This window comes from Myotis daubentonii, chromosome 13 (assembly GCF_963259705.1).
Source record: "Myotis daubentonii chromosome 13, mMyoDau2.1, whole genome shotgun sequence".
Lineage (NCBI taxonomy): Eukaryota > Metazoa > Chordata > Mammalia > Chiroptera > Vespertilionidae > Myotis > Myotis daubentonii.
The window spans coordinates 47,845,376-47,864,806 of NC_081852.1; the positions used below are offsets into that span (position 1 = coordinate 47,845,376).

Below are 19,431 nucleotides of genomic sequence, written 5' to 3' on the forward strand. Positions count from 1 at the left end.
CTACCTTGCAGGGTTTTGTGGATGAAGTGAGAGCATGCATGTCATATGCTGCCTGGCAGGCAGGAGTCTCCGTGAGGACCTACACTGGGTGCTGTGTGGCTCTGGGGAGAGCCCCCTTCTAGCTCCTCTGGGAGAATGACTGCTGGGCGCAGGGCATTGACTGACTTGATGGTTATTCCTTGGGTCCTGAGGGAGAGGCGATGTGATGGGCCCAGGCCTCCCTCATAAAATTCCCAGAAAGACAGTCTCCCTGCATCGTTTGATAAGTAATGATCTCGTATGGTCCAGAGATCTTGGAGGCCAGCACAGACCCAGCTAGTTGTTGAAGCCAGTTCTTTTTTGGCTTGGTCTTAAGAGAGTGAATCGTTTTCTTTGGCAGAGTTTTAAATGTCCCGAGAGCTAGGGAGCTTTTCCATGGGCAGTGACTGAGTCATGTGCCAGGAAGCAGGGCCAGGACAAGGGAGGGCATCAACGGTTTCCGAGGTGGTGGAGGCAGTCGGGCAAGGTGAGCGTGGGAGGGAGGAGCCAGGGCTGGGCTATGAGAGCTAGCCTTCCCTACTGAGGGCGGGATCTTCTGACCCAAGAAATTTAAGCTGAGCTTCCCTCCGGGGAGACCAGGCTCCCTCTGTTCCTCCAGATCAAGTGAGATACCTGAATCCAGCTGCTAAGGGGTCATCAGCCCCAGAGCTTTCCCTCCTGTGGGAGCCCCTGCCCTCCCTCCTGTCCATTTGAGCCCTGCCCAGGGTCTCCCTGTCCCCTTCCCTCTGTCCCCATGATCACCGATCTGCTGTGCCATGTCCCATCCAATCACACAGACAGCAAGCCAGTCCTTTATACTTAGAAAAGCTTTATCAAAAATGTAAATATATAAAATAAAGCCAGTGGCATGCATCGAAGGGCAGCTTCCCAGCTGAGCACCGCTGAGCTGGGTGTCCATAAGCAGTTAGACACAAATTAACTGCACAATATCCTACACAATGAGCCTGCTGGCAGGTTTCACTGTCACCTCGCTGTGCTGGCCAGGGCTTCTCAGCCTTGGAGCCCACCAGTAAAAGGTCCTCCACAGCATAGTTGATTAAGGACCAGTTCTAAGTACGAATCTTCCCTCCCAAGCTGTTGACCAGGTGGCTGACGGCAGTACGAGAGGGGATTTCTTCAGGTCGGAGAGCCTTCCTGTCATGCTGACCACATTGTGCATTAGCTCTCTCCTCTGTACCCAGATTACTTTGTTTCTTTCTCTTGGTCTGTTTTCCCAAAAAGCTATGGTTAAAAGAAAAAAAAATCTGATGCTGATGTGAGCAGACAGTGGGGTTCAGTGTTGGACCAAGGATTGTCATTTGCAAAGAGTGTGGGAACAGGAATCTTAGGAGACAAGCAGAGCCATCTCCATGTTGTCCGGGGCTGTGCCGTTGCCTGGCAGCCCCTGGGCCCACTTGTGCAGGCGGCTGTAGAGAGGGAGGCCCTGGTTCTCACGGTACAGATAGACGCCAGTGATGGCGTTCCACTGCGGCCGCGGCTGTGTGCCTCCCACGGGGAACTTGGCTACCAGCTCCTCATCATCCTTGTCGAGGGCCACGAAGCCGAAGAAGCGGCGCACGTTGTTGGCGGCCAGCACCCTGGAGTGCACCTCGGCGGTGCGCTGGAAGAGCTGCTCCTCGTTGTTGCGGTACTGCGTCCAGTAGGCCTCCTGGCGGTAGCTGAGTGGTGAGCAGTAATGCTTGAGGCACTTGGTCAGGAACACCAGGACGGCCACCACACCTATGAGCAGCCACCCGAAGAGCTGGCCAGAGAAGGGGCAGGGTGAGGAGGGGCAAGTTGCTGTCTGGACCCCCACCCGCCCAGGTTGAGATAGGGGCTGGGCTGGGCTGAACCTGGGCCCCAGAACTGGCCCTCACTTCTCTGAATGAAGATTCTGCTTCTGTAAGGGAAGCAGGGCCTTCTGGTTATAATTTCACTGCTTTTTCCTTACTTTTTTGAATTCACAGTTTCTTAGACTTTGCCTCCTGCATTTTCTGCCATTTTCTTTTAAAAAAAAAATTTTTTTTTTATTGATTTAAGAGAGGAAGAGAAAGGGAGAAAGAATTAGGAACATCAATGATGAGAAAGTATCAATTGGCTGCCTCCTGCACACCCCCTACTGGGGATTGAACCAGCAACCCGGGCATGTGCCCTGACCAGGAATCAAACTGTGACCTCTTGCCCTGACTGGTTTGGCTCAGTGGATAGAGCATCGGCCTGCGGATTGAAGGGTCTCAGGTTCAATTCCGGTTAAGGGCATGTACCTTGGTTGCGGGCACATCCCCAGTAGGGGGTGTGCAGGAGGCAGCTGATCGATGCTTCTCTCTCATCGATGTTTTTAACTCTATTCCTCTCCCTTCCTCTCTGTAAAAAATCAATAAGATATATTTAAAAAAACAACAACTCTGACCTCTTGGTCCGTAAGTCAGTGCTCAACCACTGAGCCACACTGGCCGGGCTCTGCTGCCATTTCTTTAGCCCCAAGGTTTACCCCCCTCCCTTACGTCATTTCAGCCCCTCAAAATCCAGGTCAAAACTGCCAGGCTCAGCCCAGATGCCACCTCTTGCCTTCCCTACCTCCCCCATGGCCTGGTCCTTACTCTCTGCCTCATTTTGAAATCGCCCGTGTGCTTCTCTCAAACACTTGCTTGGGTGTGAGCCCATTTCCCCATTTGCTTCTCTAGAGAGATCTGTGGGCTTTTGATCATTAACTTTTATTTCTATGTCTTTCATCTCCCATCTCCGTTGGTGCGTCTCCAACCCTGCTTCTTTGTGTTGCTTACGTACCTGAGAGACCTTGTAAAGAATCTTATGCTCTTCCCTATCTGTTCCTCGCTCCCTGTTTCTCTAAGTCAATGCTTCCAGCTCAGTTTTTCTGTTTCTGCCCAGGTGTCTGCTCTTCTGTCCTCTGACCAACCTTCACTCCCTCAGGACTAAACCAAGGCTGAGGCTAGAAGCAGGGCAGCAGCTTCCTGGGTCACAGGACTGCCATATGTCAGCAGTGCCTGGGGCTAATTCATTGCTGGCCCCGGCCTTCCTGGGATAGGAACATTCTGGTCCCTGGAGCCAGCCACACCCCACTATCAGCTCATGGCCCATAGCAAATATTTCATAGGCTTGCAGGATTTGTGCTCCATCTGGCTGGAGTAGGGGCTTAATCCATGACTGGGATCAAGGCTCAGTCTGAGCCAGAACATTCCCTTTAACGTTTAAAACGTATTTGTGACTGAATTGACCTTTGTCCCACCAGACACTAACCCATGGGGTTACCCAGCTCTGATACCTGATGCTGATTAGTGCTTTCCTGGAGACCTTGGCCCCTGGGGACCAACTCCAGCTCTAGCACGGAGCCATCCCGACACCCCCCCCCCCCCCCAGCCACCACCAAAAGGAGAAAAAAGGGGCGCTTTCCTTTGCACACCTTACCTGGGACTCATACTTGAGCCTGCGACTGACCTCCTCCCGGAAGCCTGACAGGTTGGCAGGGCCCTCCCCGCAAGGGAACCTGGCCAGGATTTCTGTGGCATGGTCTCGCGGGAAGCCCTCTCCCCCGGCTGTGAGTGAGGAGGGGTCCACAAACTCGCTGAGGGCGCAGACATAGGCCTCGCCGCGCAGCAGGGAGATGACAGACCAGGTGATGGGGGCCACGGCCGCGCGGCCCAGGATGGAGCTCAGGAGGAGGAAGGTGGGGGCAGCCGAGCAGTTCTTGGTTCTCCGGTACTGGCACTCGGTAACGAGGTTCCAGGTGTGGTTGTTGAGGATGACGCCGATGATGAAGAGTGCTAGGGCGGGCACACCGATGGCCGTCAGCCCGTACAGGTAGTTCCTGGCAGGCGAGCAAGGGCAGTGGAAAGCCACCACAGAGAACAGCTCCTGGCTGCCCACCGTGCCCAGTGCCACCAGCCCATTGAAAATCATCACGTCCTTGCTCTTGAAGAAAAGCGATAGAAAGCGGAAGTTCTCGGCGATCAGGGCTGCCATGGTGAGAGGTCGGCTGGAGGACTGGCTGCAGGGCTGGAGACAGGCGGTGACAGGGGTCGATGGTGCCTGGTGAGACTAGCAAAGAGTGCAGGCAGGTGGGCACCTGAAGGCAGGGCACGGTCTTGTCATTCTATCACCCAGAGTGGCCGGCCTGGTACTCCCTGCGGAGAGCAGATAACGGATAAATGTTTGCCTCTGAAAATGGGGAGAGAGGGGATCTTGTGTGTTCAGGCTGGTGAGAAGGGAAGGAGATGGGGAGTTCCGGGGCCTGGTGGGAATGATGGCAGCCACATTTCACTGAGCTCCTGCTAAGTGTCAGGTGCGTTACAGCCCTCGTTGCCCAGCACCATGACCCACACTGAGCTGTCATATCCCTCGTGTATAGAAGGTGGAGGCTCCTGAGGGGGAGTGGCTTCGCAGGGCCACATAAGTGGCTGAGATCACACCTCAGGTCTATCTGCCTCCGACACTGAGGTTTGTGTTGCTACTGCAAGATTCTCTCGAGGTGGGGGTTAGGAATGGCCCTGTGGCCTTGGGGAATGTGGGACGTCGACTGGCTTTCCCCCTGGGATTCCAGGCTGAGGGACCCAGGACTGTTTGGAGGGTGTGTCCTCAAAGGGGTATAGAAGCTGGAGTGGGTGTCCTGGTGGATAAGGGACTTGGACTTGACCCTGTGATGTGGGGCAGGTGGAGGAAGGTAGTGAACCTGGTTCAGCATCCCTGGTGTCCATAAGAACCGTTTCATCTTGGAGACCTCAGGCTCTGGACTGGTTTAGGACATCCTGACTCAACACCCTTCATGACTTTTCTCTGGGCCTCAGTGTCCTCATCTACGAAAAGAGCATAAATCATTCTGGTCCTTGCTCCCTTAGGAATGCTGGAGGGGAGGAAGGGCATACACAATGCCTGCTCATTGTCCTGTAGGACACTGTCCCTCCATCTCTCTCACCCTGTGGAGCCCTCAGGGTGCCCCCAGAGGTGAGGCAGGGTGGGATGATTCTCCTTCCTGCAAAGATCAGGCCGCTAAGGTCTAAAGAGGATAAAATACCTCGCTTGGGGCCATTCAAATGTGGAGGTGCTCAGGCGGGACTTTGACCACAACCTCAGGAGGCCTGAAAATGGACCAGGGTGAGTCAAGCTAAGTGAGTCCTCCATTGCTCTATGCCCATCTACGAGAGCCCTGGTGAACCTCCCCTTCCTCGCCCACTACCCGTTCCCTATCCAGCAGCCTCCCAGCAGCCCTCTTGCACCAGGTCCCGGGACTCAGGGATCACACAGCTGCCAGCGACAGGAAGCCTTGATGAAGCTGAGGCTCGGCTGTGCTCGCCACTGGCTCTGCCCCACTGGCTCTGCCTTGGTCTGGGCTGCAGCAGCGCTGGCAGCCTGCCAGGAAGTGGTCGTGGCCTAGGCTCCAGGCTGGTTCCGCCCCAGCTGCCTTCCCAGGCTCCACCCACACAAGCCAGAAACAAGCCAGGGTGTGGCCTGGCCCCATGTGTCCTTCTCCCCATCCCCAGGGTGAAAAAAGTCCATAGGCCAGGAGCGGGGTGGGTTGATGTGGAAGAGGGCTTGGCTTAGAGGGGATAAATGGTGATGGAAAAATAAAATAAAAATGTTAAAAATCCCATAAGCCAGGAGAAGCCAGGGTGTAGGGGGCTGGTATGGGCAGCTAATTAATGTGAGGAGACTTGCCCATATTCCCTACTATGCCTTCTCTCTGCCCAGGTTGCCACATGGGCAGGGCAGAGCTGGCTGACCATGTGTGGGATGCCAGGAGATGGGGGCAGAGAGGGATCCAGCTCACAGCCCAGGGGCTCCAGTCTAACTCCCTGGAAAAGGGAGTAATATTGCTGGGGCTGAATGGGTTAAAAGCAGCCCCTTCTCCCTCTCCCCCGCGCCCCCCCCCCTTGGTTTCAAGGTTCCTAATGAGCTCTGTGGGAGGCCCTGGGTTTATAAACTACAAAGTGGGGTATAAGATGCCTGAACACTGGTGGGCAGAGGCGGGACCAGGCCAGCTTCTGAGACTACTGCCCCCTTCCCCCCAGCTGGGAGTGAGACCTCCAGCAACAGTCAGGACAGGGGTCAGGTGGCTGGGGGAGGGACAGGATTGGCCCCTGCCAGAGTTGGGGGGGGCGGGGGCAGAGGATGCCTCAGCTAGGGGCCTCTCTCCAGGACAATCCCTCTGGGCAGCCTCAGATTGGCCCTGCCCTGCTCTCCTGTCACCGGGCACACCCCAGGGAGGGGACCTTCCTTACCTGGGACCAGCGGCAGGCAGACAGGCACGGCAGAGTGGCTTTGGCCTCCTTGTGGCTGGGCTCTCTGAGTGGCGCTCAGACTTGGGAGCGTGGGGCCTGCTGGGGTGGGGCCGTTCCACCGAAGTGCCTTCTGTGGACCATGCCCTCCAAGAACTCTGTCTCACTTTCTTCTGCACAGCTGGGGGCGTCCTCAGGAAAGTTTAACTCCAAAAAGAGGAGGAAACAGCGGGATGGAGCTTGCACGCCAGTGAGTGGAAAACATCCCCAGCCAGGCAGAGGAGGGCGGGCAGCAGAGGGCGGTGCGAGAGGAGAGGAAGTTGGGCTGCCTGTTGAGCAGCTCTTGGCCTGCGGCCTGAGCCTGGCTCTGCCTGCCTGCCTTCCCGAAGAAGAGAGCTGCTGCTGGAGCCCACCTGACAGTGCCCTACACCAGTGGGACTGGTTCAGGGGCCAGGCTGGGGGCCTGTGGGAGAACTGGCCTGGGCCTGCCTTCCCAGCCAATTACAAGAGCAGCCGCTATGCTTGACACCCTGCCCCCACCCTGGCTAGACAGAAGCTGCTGGGACAAAACCTTGGCAGGGTTAGGGGAGAGATGCCATCAGACTGAAGCTGACCCATCGCAGGATATGCAAGGCTAGGCCTGCCCCCTGCCCACAGCCTCCACCCATCCCCACCCCTCTTCTGGCCCTTCTCCTTCAGCCACTGCCAGGACAAATCCTTCCATCCAGACTCCAGCTAACTCCTCAGTTACTGCTTCCAATCTCAGAGGACTGGTGATAGAATTCTGGAGTCTAGGGATTCTCTGAGGCCCTGTGGGCAGGACTCTGACTGGTTGATGGAAATTACAAGGAGGAGGGTTTTTAAGAAAAGCCTCTATAACAGTGGTTCTCAACCTTCCTAATGCCGCGACCCTCTAATACAGCTCCTCATGTTGTGGTGACCCCCAACCATAACATTATTTTCGTTGCTACTTCATTACTGTAATTTTGCTACTGTTATGAATCGTAATGTAAATATCTGATATGCAGGATGTATTTTCATTGTTACAAATTGAACATAATTTAAGCATAGTGATTAATCACAAAGACAATATGTAATTATATATGTGTTTTCCAATGGCCTTAGGTGACCCCTGTGAAAGGGTCCTTCGACCCCCAAAGGGGTCGTGACCCACAGGTTGAGAACCGCTGCTCTATAATGATCAGAGCTGCCCAGACTGTGCCAAAAAGTGGTCGTGAGCCCCCCATCTGTGGAATGTGCGAGCTAAGGCTGAGAGCCATGAGTCAGGAATTCTGCAGAGGAGAGAGTCTTGTCCAAGGACAGGCTGGGTGACTCCTAGGATCAAGGGAAAGACCCCCAGCTCTGTAATGCTTGCGATTCTGTCACAGTGGTACTGCTGAGTGACATGCTGGCCACTGAGCTGGACTTGTCCATGTGCAGGAGTGAAGGGCAAGGGACCAGTGTTTATTTTTCAGATCTTACCACGTGCCAAGCACCGTTCTAGATTCTTCCTTCAAAGTTATCTCCCTTTAGCCTCACCATCCGGGAAAGCAGATCTTTTAATGTCCATTCTACAGATGGACACACTGAGGCTCGGAGGGATTCGGTGACTTACCAGAGGTCCTATAGCTCTAGTATTTAAACCCACGTCTGCCTGACCCAAAGCTTTACTCTTCACATTTTTCTTCCCAATACCTCCTGGCTGGCTTTTCCCATTGGAAGCCCCGCCCCTTCCCCACCCCACCCTCAACACACACCTGATCTTTACTCATCTGAATCCTCCCCCTCATTCAGGGTCTAGATCAAGTCCCACATCCTGGAGGAGCCCTCCCGCCCAGCTTGGCCTACAGGGTTGGCCCTCCTCCCAAACCATTAAAGGGAGGGAGACCAGGCTTCACACGTGGAAATAGAGAGAAGGGTGCATATGGAAGAACGGAAATTATTAAAACAATGTTGTAGGGCTCAAGATCAAAATCAATTCTTAGCCCAGCCGATGTGGCTCAGTGGTTGAGTGTCAACCTATGAACCGGGAGATCATGGTTCCATTCCTGGTCAGGGCACATGCCCGGTTGTGGGCTCAATTCCTGGGTTTCTATTTCTCTCTTCCTCTCTGAAACCAATACAAATATATGTTTAAAAAAAATGAATTCTTAGATGAGTAGGATTTGCATCTTTTTAAAAATATATATATATTTCTTTATTTATTTCAGAGAGGAAGGGAGAGGGAGAGAGATAGAAACATCAATGATGAGAGAGAATCATTGAATGGCTGCCTCCTGCCCGCCCCCTACTGGGGATCGATCCTGCAACCCGTGTATGTGTCCTTGGCCAGAATCAAACCTGGGACCCTTCAGTCTGCAGGCCGATGCTCTGCCTACTGAGCTAAACCAGCCAGGGCAGGACTTGCATCTTAAAGATAGCTGAGGGGACAAGAAGCCCATCTTCTTGGCCCTGTTTCCTCCTCTTCAACAAAGATGGCTGCAGTTCCTGATGTCCCTCCTCTCATGTCCAGGGGGACGAGGAGGTTACGCCCACAGGTTCAGAAATCAACAAACATGTCAGCCACACACACCGAGTGCCTACCATATACCATGTCCTTTATATACTTCACTCATTTAATCTCACAACAACCTCGTGAGGGAGGTGCCCTCATCTCCATGGTACATAGGAGGAAACTGAGGCACAGAAATGAAGTAGCCGGCCAAGGGACACAATTTGTAAGTGGTAGAGCCAGCTTCTGACCCCGTTCTGTCTCACTCTGGACTCTTGAGCTGTTTCCACTCCAGGCAGCCCCCTTCCACCCCTGCACCCTCATCCCCAGCTCAGGGCAGCGCCTCAAGCACTTTAGTGCCTCCACTCAGGAGGGGCCGGGGGGGGGGGGCCTTTGAGAAAAGGGAAGACTCAGCTTGTGTCCAACTGCCAAGCCCTGCGGATGGCCTGATTTCCCCTGGATGCAATGGAGGTGTCAGTGGAGGACCTTCACCATGAGAGGTGCTTTGGTCTGAATGTGCCCCCTCCAGGATTGATACATTGAACCCCCAAAAGTGATGATATTAGGGGGCGGGGCCTTTGTGGAGCCCTCATGAACGGAATTAGTGCACTTATAAAAGAGGCTCTTCTGCTGTGTGAGGACAGTGAGAAGGCACTGGCTATGAGTCAGGAAGAGAGCCTTCACCAGAACGGGACCATGCCAGCACCACGCTCTTGGCTTCCAGCCTCCAGGAGTGAGAAATAATTGTCCTTTGTGTATAACCTACCCAATCTGGGGTATTTTGTTACAGCAGCCCAAACGGACTAAGACAGGAGGCCTTTGGTGTTAAATAAACATGCAGTCCACCATGACAATTGTCGCATGACCTCCATGGTGACCACATACCCTGGCTTCTCCCTAACGGACCTAGATTCTGGCATCTTTTGTGTCACACCAGGTATGACCCACCTTGGCCTGGTCAGCCTCACTCAGGAGACTGGCCAAACATCAGAGGACTGCGGTTTCATGAGACGGCTGGATACCCGCTCACTCCCTGAGCCGTGAGCATACAGGAACGGAGCTCTCAAAAAGTCACAGACAAGCGTGGATGCTGGGGCAAGGGTGTCCGTAGAACCTGAGTGCAGATCATGAACCAGAAATAAAGTGGCCTGGGAGGGGATGGGGAAGTGGGAGCTTGTCCCCTCCAAACCAATTTTGAACCTTTGACTAACACTGCTTGTGGCTCCACTGTCCACTTTTCTGGGGCCATCTAGGGCTTGTGACAGCTGGAGGAGTGAGGTCCCCTTCCAACTCCAAATTTCCAGCCTCAAATGGGCAGGTGAATGCCTGGGCACGTGGGTCTGCTCCAGGGGCCTACCGCCCAGCACCTGTAGCCTTCATTTTTCCACCTGGTTTGAGGTCAGATGGGCCGTGAGCTCAGACCCCCATTCCTGCCTCTTCATCTGGCCACAGCTCACACTTTGCTGAAGTAGGTGGCCACCTCCTTGCGTGGAAGCCGGGGCCCGCCCCCTGGCCAGCCATTGCCCATCAGGGGCTCCTCCTGGCCCAGCTTCAGGGGCGGCTTGCATTTGTGCCAGCTTGTGAGCAGCCTGTTCATGGCACCTTGATCGGTGATGCCTCGCAGCTTCTCCCTCTCTTCCTTGGCACCGTCGGTGGTAGCTGGGTCAGCTGAGCTAGCAGGGGCCATGGCCAGAGCCCCGTGGGTGTGACCCAGCTCCAGGTCATGGTTCATGGCCTCAAAGAACTGCTGGATACAGACCTTGGCAAAGGCCTTGGCGTGCTCCGTGCATGTCTCATCGAAGAGCTTGCGCTCAATGTCAATATAGTGGGACCAGTACTTGCTTTTGAGGAAGGCGGCCTGTGTAAAGCAGGGCCGCACAGAGCGCACGACAAATGCCAGCAGTGTGGTCAGCAGCACGAAGGACCAGCCCAGCGCCTGCATGGGAGAGAAGAAAGGGTCAACAGGCATTGCCCTCCGGCCTCCCAAGTCTGTCCGCACCCCCCATACCACTCTCTATGTCAGGCCCTTTAGTGAAAAGAGCACCAATTGGACAAGCGACTTCACCTCTTGGCCTCCACTTACATGTCTGTAAAATAGGCACACATATACCCTTTTCATGAAAATCAGATCATGTGAAGAATATGCCCCATGTGTAGGCCTGGCACTCAACAGGCAGGCGTTAACTAGGCAGACCCTGGAGTTGGGCTTCCTTGGGTTTGGATCCTGTCTCCACCACTTACTAGTTGACCAGGATAAGCTGACTTCTCCGTGCCTCGGTTTCCTCACCTATAAAATGGGTTGGTGATAGTTCCTATCTCATAGGATTGTTGTGTCTGGTACACAGTTGCTCAGTAACTGTTAGCCACTATACTTATGCCAATAGGTCCTTGCGACCAGGCCTCTTCCTTCAGGAAGCCTTCCTTGACCCCCCAGGCCAAAGTGACCCTTCCTCCTCTGAGCTCTGTTTCCCTCCATTGGCTCCTGGTCTTGCCTGCCATTCCGTCGCCAGCACTGAGTGCCTGCTCTCTGTGGGCTCTGAGCTGGGCCCTGGGGTCACAGATCAATCAGTCACTCAAACTCTGTGCTGAAGAGCTGTCACATGGCCCTAGGTGACCGGAGAAGTGGAAGCTGGCTCTGTTCCACCAACAGCTCCCTGTGGAGTCGGGTCAGGAAGCTCTCCAACCTGTGCTTCAGAGTCAGTCCCCAGCTGCACAGAGAAGCATTTGGCCAGATCAGAAGCGGTAGAGCAAATCCAATGTCTATAATGGGTCTGGCAGGTCAGATACCCACTGGGGAGCTACAGAGCATGTGCTTGATCTGAGGGGGACGGCGGGAACCCCTGCGCTGCTCCCTGAGGAAATGTGTGCCCTGTGGGGCCAGATCTCCTGAAGTTCCAAATAAAGCTGGAAAGCTGCTTTTTATGTGAAAATTTCTACTTTTTTAGATGATGCCAACTAATTCTAAAAATGAATTTTAATTCAACCTCTGAAGGCCAAATGGAATATGTGTATAGGCTAGGCAGCCTGTCCCTCTGGGAGCCCTTTTAGCTTGTGATGTGATCAGGTGGAGGGACAACTGCCCCAGGCCCTGAGGCCAGGGGATGGTGGGACAAGTGCCCACAGGAGAAGAGGCACAGGTTTGGGAGGGAAGTAGAGTTGGTTTATTTATTCACTAGGAGCCCGGTGGTGCCCGACATTCATGAACTGGGGGGAAAGGGGTCCCTCAGCCTGGCCTGCGCCCTCTCGTAGTCTGGGGCCCCTCGGGGGATGTCTGCCTGCTGGCTTAGGCCCACTCTCTTAGCGCTGCTCGCCAGCCGTGAGCTCAGCTTCTGGCTGGGCAGCTCTCCCCCTGTGGGAGCGCACTGACCACCAGGGGGCAGCTCCCTGGTGTTTAAGCATCTGCCCCCTGGTGGTCAGTGTGTGTCATAGCGACCGGTCGTTCCACCGTTCTGTCAATTTGCATATTAGGGTTTTATTATATAGGATTTTTTAAAATATATTTTTATTGGTATCAGAGAGGAAGGGAGAGGAAGAGAGATAGAAACATCAATGATGAGAGAGAATCATTGGTCATGGAAGCAGAGTTTGGATCTGACACTCAGAGTGTGAGATTCACTTGGGGCTGGTGGTGATGCAGGCCTCTAGGAGAGAGTTCTGGGCAGGGTGTCTGGACTTGCCCGAGTAGAGTCTACAAGTTTCTCTCTTCCTTGGACGGCAGGCCCAGCCCCAGCCCCTTCCCTGACATCCCCTGGTCCACGGGCTACAAGGGCACACTGCCCAGGCTGTCCTCCCCACACTGCGATGCCTGCAGGGAGGCCTGACGGGCTCTGATGGGTGAGTGCCCAGAGGGGCAGAGGACTCAAGCTCTGGATTTTCTCAGTGGGCCCTCCAACCCTGCCTTCAGTGCACATTCCCACAGTGCATCTCCCTCCCCAAGGGGCAGCAGACCCTCAGCTCCCAGTCCCCAAGCAGGGAGACACCAGCTGGGGGCATTTGCCAGGGAAATGTACCCAAATGGCTTAGCCTCTCACCAGCCTCACCACGGCCCAGCCTGGGAGAGGAAAAGGATGCAAATTCCTCCAGGTTCCAACCCGGAGCTCAGGATGAGGCTATGGCGCTGGCTGGGCCATTGGGTCTGCTCTGGGGACCTCAGGGTGGGAACAGGCCTCTGGACTGAAGTGGTCACAGCACTTTCCCCAGGTGGCCCCATCTGAAGAGACACGTGGCCTTCAGGAGCCCCTGCCTCTGTTGGGAAAATACGCCCCTCCCCCACAGAGCTCCGTCTGAGGGGCCTAGTCTGTTGGAAAACATGACTGTTTCTGAGAGAGCCCCGTTTTGAGAGGCGGGGGGATAGGGCCCTTGCAGAGACCCAGGTCTGTGCAGGGAGACCCGGCCCGGGCCACTGTCCCCTCACCTGGGAGATGCAGCGCAGGTAGCGCACGGCCACCTCACGGGCCAGCAGCCAGTCGCCGTCGTAGATCTCCGGGCAGGGCACCCGGGCCAGCAGGCGGGCGAGCTCTGGCGGGGTAAGGCTGGGTGCCAGGCTGCCGTTGCCCAGCACAGTCACGGGCACAGCGGTGCAGAAGGCACAGAGGAAGCACTTGCCATCCAGCAGCGTGACGGCCACCCAGACGACAGGCGCGATGAGGGCGCGCTGGGCCATGGAGCAGAACATGTAGCGGAGCACGGCGGGGTCCTTGGCCCGGCGGCCTGGCGGCCGCTTCCACTCCTCAGCCAGCATGGACACGTTGTTGTTCAGGACCAGGCCGAGCAGGAACAGCACCAGGGGCGGCGCCAGCAGGATGCCAGCGCTGTAGGCTGCGTTGTAGCCGGGCAGGCAGGGGCAGTTAAAATCGAAGGCTGAGTATATCTGGGCGCTGGCCAGGGCCATGATGCCGCAGATGCCGTTCATGAAGGACTCCTGGTTGGACTGCAGGAACTGGAAGACCATCCGGAATTTGTCCATCGCGCCCCCCACAGAGCCTGGTGGCCTCCTCCCACCTCACCGCTGCCTCAAGGATGGTTCTTGCAGCCCACGGTGCCCACTGGGTGCCCACCTCATGGCTGAGACGGGCAGAGCTCAGGGCAGTGGCTGAGGTCACTGTCTCTCCGAGAAACCTTCTAGTTAGGTGCTGGCCGGGAGGCGCGAGGCGGCCAGTGCTGTGGGTGTAGCCAGGATTCTGCCCCTCCCCTCCGGGCTCTCTCTCCACAGCCACCTCCGGCACAGGGAAACCACCAGGGCCACACCTGATGGGGACCAGTTTTCTATGGGTGTGGGAGGAGGGCCAGGAGTGCAGACAGGCTGGGAAGACACTGTCTCCCTCAGGGTTGGAGTTTGGGACAATCCAGGGCTGCTACAGAGGTCTGAGCTTCTGAACCGCGTCCTCTGGGCTCCAAGGAAGCATGTCACCCTCCCTCGGCCCTTCCATCGGGTCTTTCCTCCATGCTATGCCAGGGTCCCCCATCCGTTCAGACAATGATGGCACGATGATGCAGGGCAATTGTAGTGGTGGCTATAATGGGGGTGATCATGGTGGTGCTGGGGAAGGCGGTGTTGGTGTTGGGGATGGTGCTGATGGAGGTGAAGGTGGTGATGGCGGTGACGATGGTGGTGGTGTGAAAGCAGTAATGATAATGATGGCAGTAGTGATTTTGGTCACAGCGGGAGCGCAGCACTAGTAATGGAGACAGTGCTAATGCGCAGCATGGTGTAGAGTAAAAAGCCCTGAATTTGGAGCCAGAGGATTTAAATCTGAGGTTGCTGGGTCTCCTCCCTACTGGGCAGGGAGCGATAGCCTGTGAGCACAATGCAGGTGCTTTTATGTCTGGTTTTCTTATGTCTCTGTGGGTGTCCGTGTTTGTAGATTATGGATGAAAAATCCTTTCCTGGCCCCGCCTCCTACTTCTACTCCCCCAGATTAAAAGATAAAGGGGTGGGGGGGGTAGGTTTTCATGCCTGAGCTCAGGCCCTCAAGCATCTGTGGGAACCAGGCCAAGGCCCCTCCTATCAAAGTGGGGAGGAGTTTAAAGGGCTCCCTTTGATGCCCACCAGTTCTCCCAGAAGAGCAGGTCAGACCCAGCTCCAACCAGATGGCTCCTGTCTGGGGTGAGAGGGTGGGGCCGGGACTGACACAGAGCAAGAGGCTGGACAGGGTAGCTCTGTGCATCCCTGTGGGTGCTCTCGGTGCCTTTGGGCCTCGGGATCTGTGTATCTGCATGTGTGCATGTAACCACATTAGTGGTCTGTGCGTGTCTGTGTGACCAACAAGAACTTGCATTGACTGGGCTTTCCCTGCGTCAGGCCCTATGCCAGCATGTTACAGGCATCGCCTTGTGAAATGCTCATAGAACCCTACGGAACAGGTGCTATTGTCCCCATTTTACCGAGGTGGGGACTGAGGCTCAGAGAGATTAAGTTAATAGTTAAAGCAGGGGTCCTCAAACTTTTTAAACAGGGGGGCAGCTCACTGTCCCTCAGACCGTTGGAGGGCCGGACTATAGTTTAAAAAAAAACTATGAACAAATTCCTATGCACACGGCACATACCTTATTTTGAAGTAAAAAAAACAAAACGGGAACAAATACAATATTTGTATTTGCATGTGGCCCTCGGGCCGTAGTTTGAGGACCCCCGAGCTAAAGTGTACCCAGCGTGTAGGTGGAGGAGTGGGATTTGAGCCCAGGCTAGGTGGGCGTGGCGGTGGGAGAGGGGGCAGAAATGTGTTTTCTGGCCTTTCTCTTCCAGCTGCATCAGTTCTCCTGGCCACTGGTCCAGGTGGAAAAGGTCGTGCCACAAACAGGATGCGGGTGGAGAAGGGTCGTGCTCTTTTCAGCCCTCTGGCTGGGCCTGCGGCAAATGGGGCCTCTAGGATGGTGGCCTCTGGAGGACCCTTGTCGGGGGTTCCCCGGGGGGACCCCCAGAGGGAGAGCAGGATGAGGGTGGGACGTGCACTGGGCCCTTTGCCTCCCGTCCTGGCCCCCACCTCAGTGCTGGAGGAGTTAAGTATCATGAAAAGCAGCATGCAAAGGGGCCGCTGGGGAGCGGGTGCTGGGCCTTTAGGAAAATGTCCCATTTGCGTAGGAGAGCACGAGTGTGTGGTGCTCCAGTGGGCGCTGCTCTCTACCAGCGGCTGGAGGAGCACCCACAACTCTGCAGGTCTTGGCCCTTCCTCTCCTCACTCAAGCCTCTCTCTCTCATGTTTTCCATTCCTGCAGCTCAGGCATCCCAGCCATGTGGGTGAACCACAAGTTTCAGCCCTCCTCCTGAGCTTGCCTGCAAGCACTTTCTCATCACTGACTTCCTGCAGAATGAAGTCAAGGTCCAAACTTCCATGTCTCCCACCATCCTTCCCTCCTCACGCAGACCTGAGCTGCCCAGGCTGCCTGGGCAACATGGGGGATTTAGACAAGCCACGCCCTCATGGCTAGTACATTTCTGCCTTGCCCGCTGGCCACTGTGTCTCCTACAAGAGAGGCTCTATGTACAGGGTAGGCACAGGAGGGCCATCACCAGAGTGCGACAAGGCTTGGGGAATGAACTTAGGCACCCCGATGGCTGCTCCCCTGGGAGGGAGGGTCTTCAGGTGCAGCTGGAAGCCTCCCACCTGTGTCCCTCTCTCCCAGGTGAGGTGGCACACGCTGCCCCAGGCATCTCTTTCTCACGGGATGTGAACAAATGATGGTGTGGATGGACATTGGCTAAGATTTGGGGTTTGAAACCATATCGTGTTTGGGGGCTAAAAAGGGTGGGGATGCATTTGAGGACCATCCATGGCAGAGGATCCCAAGAATGCGTCCCTGGTCCTCTTGGTGGACTTCATGTGGGGTGGGCTCCTCAGCTCTCCAGCCAAGGTCCTCACGTTAGCCAGGCTGATTGCACACCCTTTCACTGGCTGTTTTTTCCACTAGCTCATGTCCTATCTTCCCTTCCAGACTGGAAGCTCTATTAAGATAGGCCCATGTCTGTCCTGCTCTCGGACACTAGGCATTCCATCATTATTTGCTGAACGAATAAATGAAACATGTGCGACCCCTTCCCCAACTCTTTGCCGTTGTTCTTGCTGTTTCTTCCCTTGAGGTGCTCTGCCCCACCCCCACGGCTTTCTCTCCTTGTCCAAACCCTCCCCATCCTTCAAGACCCATTCAAATGCAGCCAGTAGCCCGGCTTGGAGCGTTATTCTACATGCTCAATCCCCATGGCACCTGACTTGCCTTTAGTCTATCATATCACTTGTACACCTTTTGCTGCGGATTATAATGATTCCTGTACTCATCGTTGACTCTCTCTCCATTAGACATCGGGCTTTATCGTCTGTGTGTTCTCTCTTCCTTATTCCCTGGTACAGGGTTGTCTATGCAGTCGGTGCTCTGTAAGTGCTCAGTATTAGAAGGCAAGAGTATTGATGACAGTCAGTGGCTTTTTACTGGTCCAGATGCTGCGTCCTTGCAGCCGAAAGTGAGGTCCCTGAGCCTCCTTTCTCCAGGCTGGGATCTCACCAGCCATGACTGGGCCATCTCCAAGCTTTCCCCACCCCCTCCTGACCCAATCCCTGCTAACACTTTGCCTAAATCTTGCCCCACCTCAGTGCCATTTCTGATATTTGCATGGCCTGACCACAGCAGGGTAGGTGGGGGGAGGCTGAACTGCAGGGATTGTCTGGTCCTACAAGGTCCCTTGGCAAGAAGTCAGGAGAGCAGGTATAACTATCCTGATATGGAGGGGGCCGGGCTCTCGGGAGACATCCTGGGACTCCTGGACTACTCCTAGGCCTGACGACTAGAAAAGCATGGGTCTGCACCATTTGTGCTAATGAAGGCAACAGTGGGATGTGAGTGTGTGTGTGTGTGTGTGTGTGTGTGTGTGTGTGTGGTATGAGTGAGTCATTAGGGAGGAGTTCACAGGCTAGATCTTCCCCACCCCTTCCTGTTGGGGCCACCAAACATTGAGTGGCAATTTCCCCTCCACCCCCAGCAAGATCGAACCCTGATGTTTCAAGGGTTTTCATCCCGTAGCCAGACCCCACACCCACAGTTGGCCCAGAGTTTCTTAAACACTGGAACTTACAAAATCTTCTTGTTCAACGTGGAGATGTCTAGGTCTGCCCCCACCCTGGTTTGCCGATCTGGTCCTCACACCACACACCAGGGGAAATCCTCACCAGGGTGCCAGCTTCTTGCTGAGGGCCGTGGGTAAGATAGCCCTGAAGATACCTGAGGAAGGAGGCAGCCTTACACAGAGATGCTGAGCTCAGGTGTCAGGCCGCAGATGGGGGGGAAGGTGGGAGTGGGGGAAGGTGGTGAGTGGAAAGGTGAGGGAGGAAGCACCTGCTAACTGAAGGTGGGCAGAAAAGCTGGGCCGAGAAAGGAGCTGCATCTCAAAATGGGGTGCACCTTGAAGGGGGCTCAGCCTTGGTCTGCTAGAAACAGAATTGGTGGGGCTTTATCACCTGTGTATTATCTCTTCCTTATTCCCTGGTACAGGGCTGTCTATGCTTTGAATAAAGCACTTTTGATGTTTTTCTTGAAATTATTGTTTGATTACAAAATCCGCATTATTAACCGGTTATGATTATCCCGCACTATTAACTGGTTAATGATTAATCCTCATTATTAACCGGTATCCGCATTATTAACCCGTATCCCAGGGCTTCCCTCTGCCTCTGGCTCGGTTCTGGTTCGGGCTGGCGGTGGGCGGCGCGGTGCCTCCTGCGAGCTCCCCCGGGGCCATAGAGTCAGAGCTTCTGGCGGGGAAGCTCAGAGGCTCAGCCTGCCCTGCCGGAGTCCATCATCATTTTTTTTTAAAATATATTTTATTGATTTTTTTACAGAGAGGAAGGGAGTGGGATAGAGAGTTAGAAACATCCATGAGAGAGAAACATGGATCAGCTGCCCCCTGCACACTTCCCACTGGAGATGTGCCTGCAACCAAGGCACATGCCCTTGACCGGAATCGAACCCGGGACCCCTGAGTCCGCAGGCCGATGCTCTATCCACTGAGTCAAACCGGCTAGGTCCGGAGTCCATCATCTTATCCGCCGAGCAGTTACAAGTTTCCATCTGACTTCCGTTTCCCACTTCTCTGACGTCTCCTTTTCTTTCTTGCCTTGTGACCTGGGTTTTCACCCTCGTGACGGGGCTGGTCCACATTCTGCAAATATTTTCCTGCCCCCGCGCCCTTCATTGACACTCGTGGCTGCCGATCTGCTGGTGGGTCTCCACGGTGCGCTTCCCCACCAGCGCGGCCTCCACCGCCTTCTTCTCCACCTTCTCGCACAGCTTCCCCACCCGCTCCTCTGCCTCGGCGCCGGGTCCAGGGCGCTCTCCGCCGAGGCCGCCCCCTCGCTGCGGACCGCGTGCAGCAGGCGCTCCACCTCCTGCAGCCTCCGGGGCCGCAGGTGCGCGCGCACGTGCTCGCGCTCGAGGGCGCTGACGTCACGGCGGGCGGGGGCGAGCACAGGGCTCGGGACCCTCTCCTAGTCCTGCTCGGGCTCCGGCGCCTTGACCGCGACCACGGGCTGCATCGCGCCGCCGCCCTTTGCGGCCCCGGAGAGGCCGGAGTGCAGACAGCCAGCGCCGGCGCGGGGCTGAACTCTGCCCAACCGCCACTGTGATGAGCAACAGATTCTTTCAACTTTTGCAGCAGAGACGGCGTCCTGCGGGAAGTTTTAACTCATTATTTTGAAGAAAAGTGCT

General features: G+C 55.3%; 2 protein-coding genes and 1 pseudogene across 4 annotated transcripts; all 3 read right to left on the reverse strand.

Annotated features, from left to right (window-relative positions):
* Positions 1 to 767: 767 nt before the first annotated feature.
* On the reverse strand, positions 768 to 6,772 carry CALHM2 (calcium homeostasis modulator family member 2). 3 transcript variants are annotated; one of them, XM_059661279.1, is made up of 3 exons: positions 6,252 to 6,772; positions 3,445 to 4,156; positions 768 to 1,780 (listed from the first exon to the last, which is right to left on the reverse strand). In XM_059661279.1, exons 2-3 carry the CDS (start codon positions 3,997 to 3,999, stop codon positions 1,364 to 1,366), a joined length of 972 nt encoding a protein of 323 aa, XP_059517262.1. In that variant the 5' UTR covers positions 4,000 to 4,156; positions 6,252 to 6,772; the 3' UTR covers positions 768 to 1,363. The 3 variants fall into 3 exon arrangements, with proteins under 3 accessions (XP_059517262.1, XP_059517263.1, XP_059517264.1); XM_059661280.1 differs by having other exon boundaries at positions 3,445 to 4,160; XM_059661281.1 differs by lacking the exon at positions 6,252 to 6,772 and adding an exon at positions 4,706 to 4,891 and having other exon boundaries at positions 3,445 to 4,160.
* A 3,420-nt stretch (positions 6,773 to 10,192) lies between these two features.
* Positions 10,193 to 13,705, reverse strand: CALHM1 (calcium homeostasis modulator 1). Its single transcript, XM_059661928.1, has 2 exons — positions 13,154 to 13,705; positions 10,193 to 10,675 (listed from the first exon to the last, which is right to left on the reverse strand). The coding sequence occupies exons 1-2, from the start codon at positions 13,703 to 13,705 to the stop codon at positions 10,193 to 10,195; spliced, it is 1,035 nt and encodes a 344-aa protein (XP_059517911.1).
* A 5,093-nt stretch (positions 13,706 to 18,798) lies between these two features.
* Positions 18,799 to 19,259, reverse strand: LOC132214566 (MORF4 family associated protein 1 like 2-like; annotated as a pseudogene).
* Between the last annotated feature and the right edge of the window lie 172 nt (positions 19,260 to 19,431).

Coding starts and splice junctions, on each gene's coding strand:
- CALHM1 (XM_059661928.1), bottom strand. CDS start 13,705: ATGGACAAATTCCGGATGGTCTTCCAGTTCCTGCAGTCCAACCAGGAG. Junction 10,676..13,153: donor ACCTGCGCTGCATCTCCCAG/GTGAGGGGACAG, acceptor TCTCCCATGCAG/GCGCTGGGCTGGTCCTTCGT.
- CALHM2 (XM_059661279.1), bottom strand. CDS start 3,999: ATGGCAGCCCTGATCGCCGAGAACTTCCGCTTTCTATCGCTTTTCTTC. Junction 1,781..3,444: donor GGCTCAAGTATGAGTCCCAG/GTAAGGTGTGCA, acceptor TTCTCTGGCCAG/CTCTTCGGGTGGCTGCTCAT.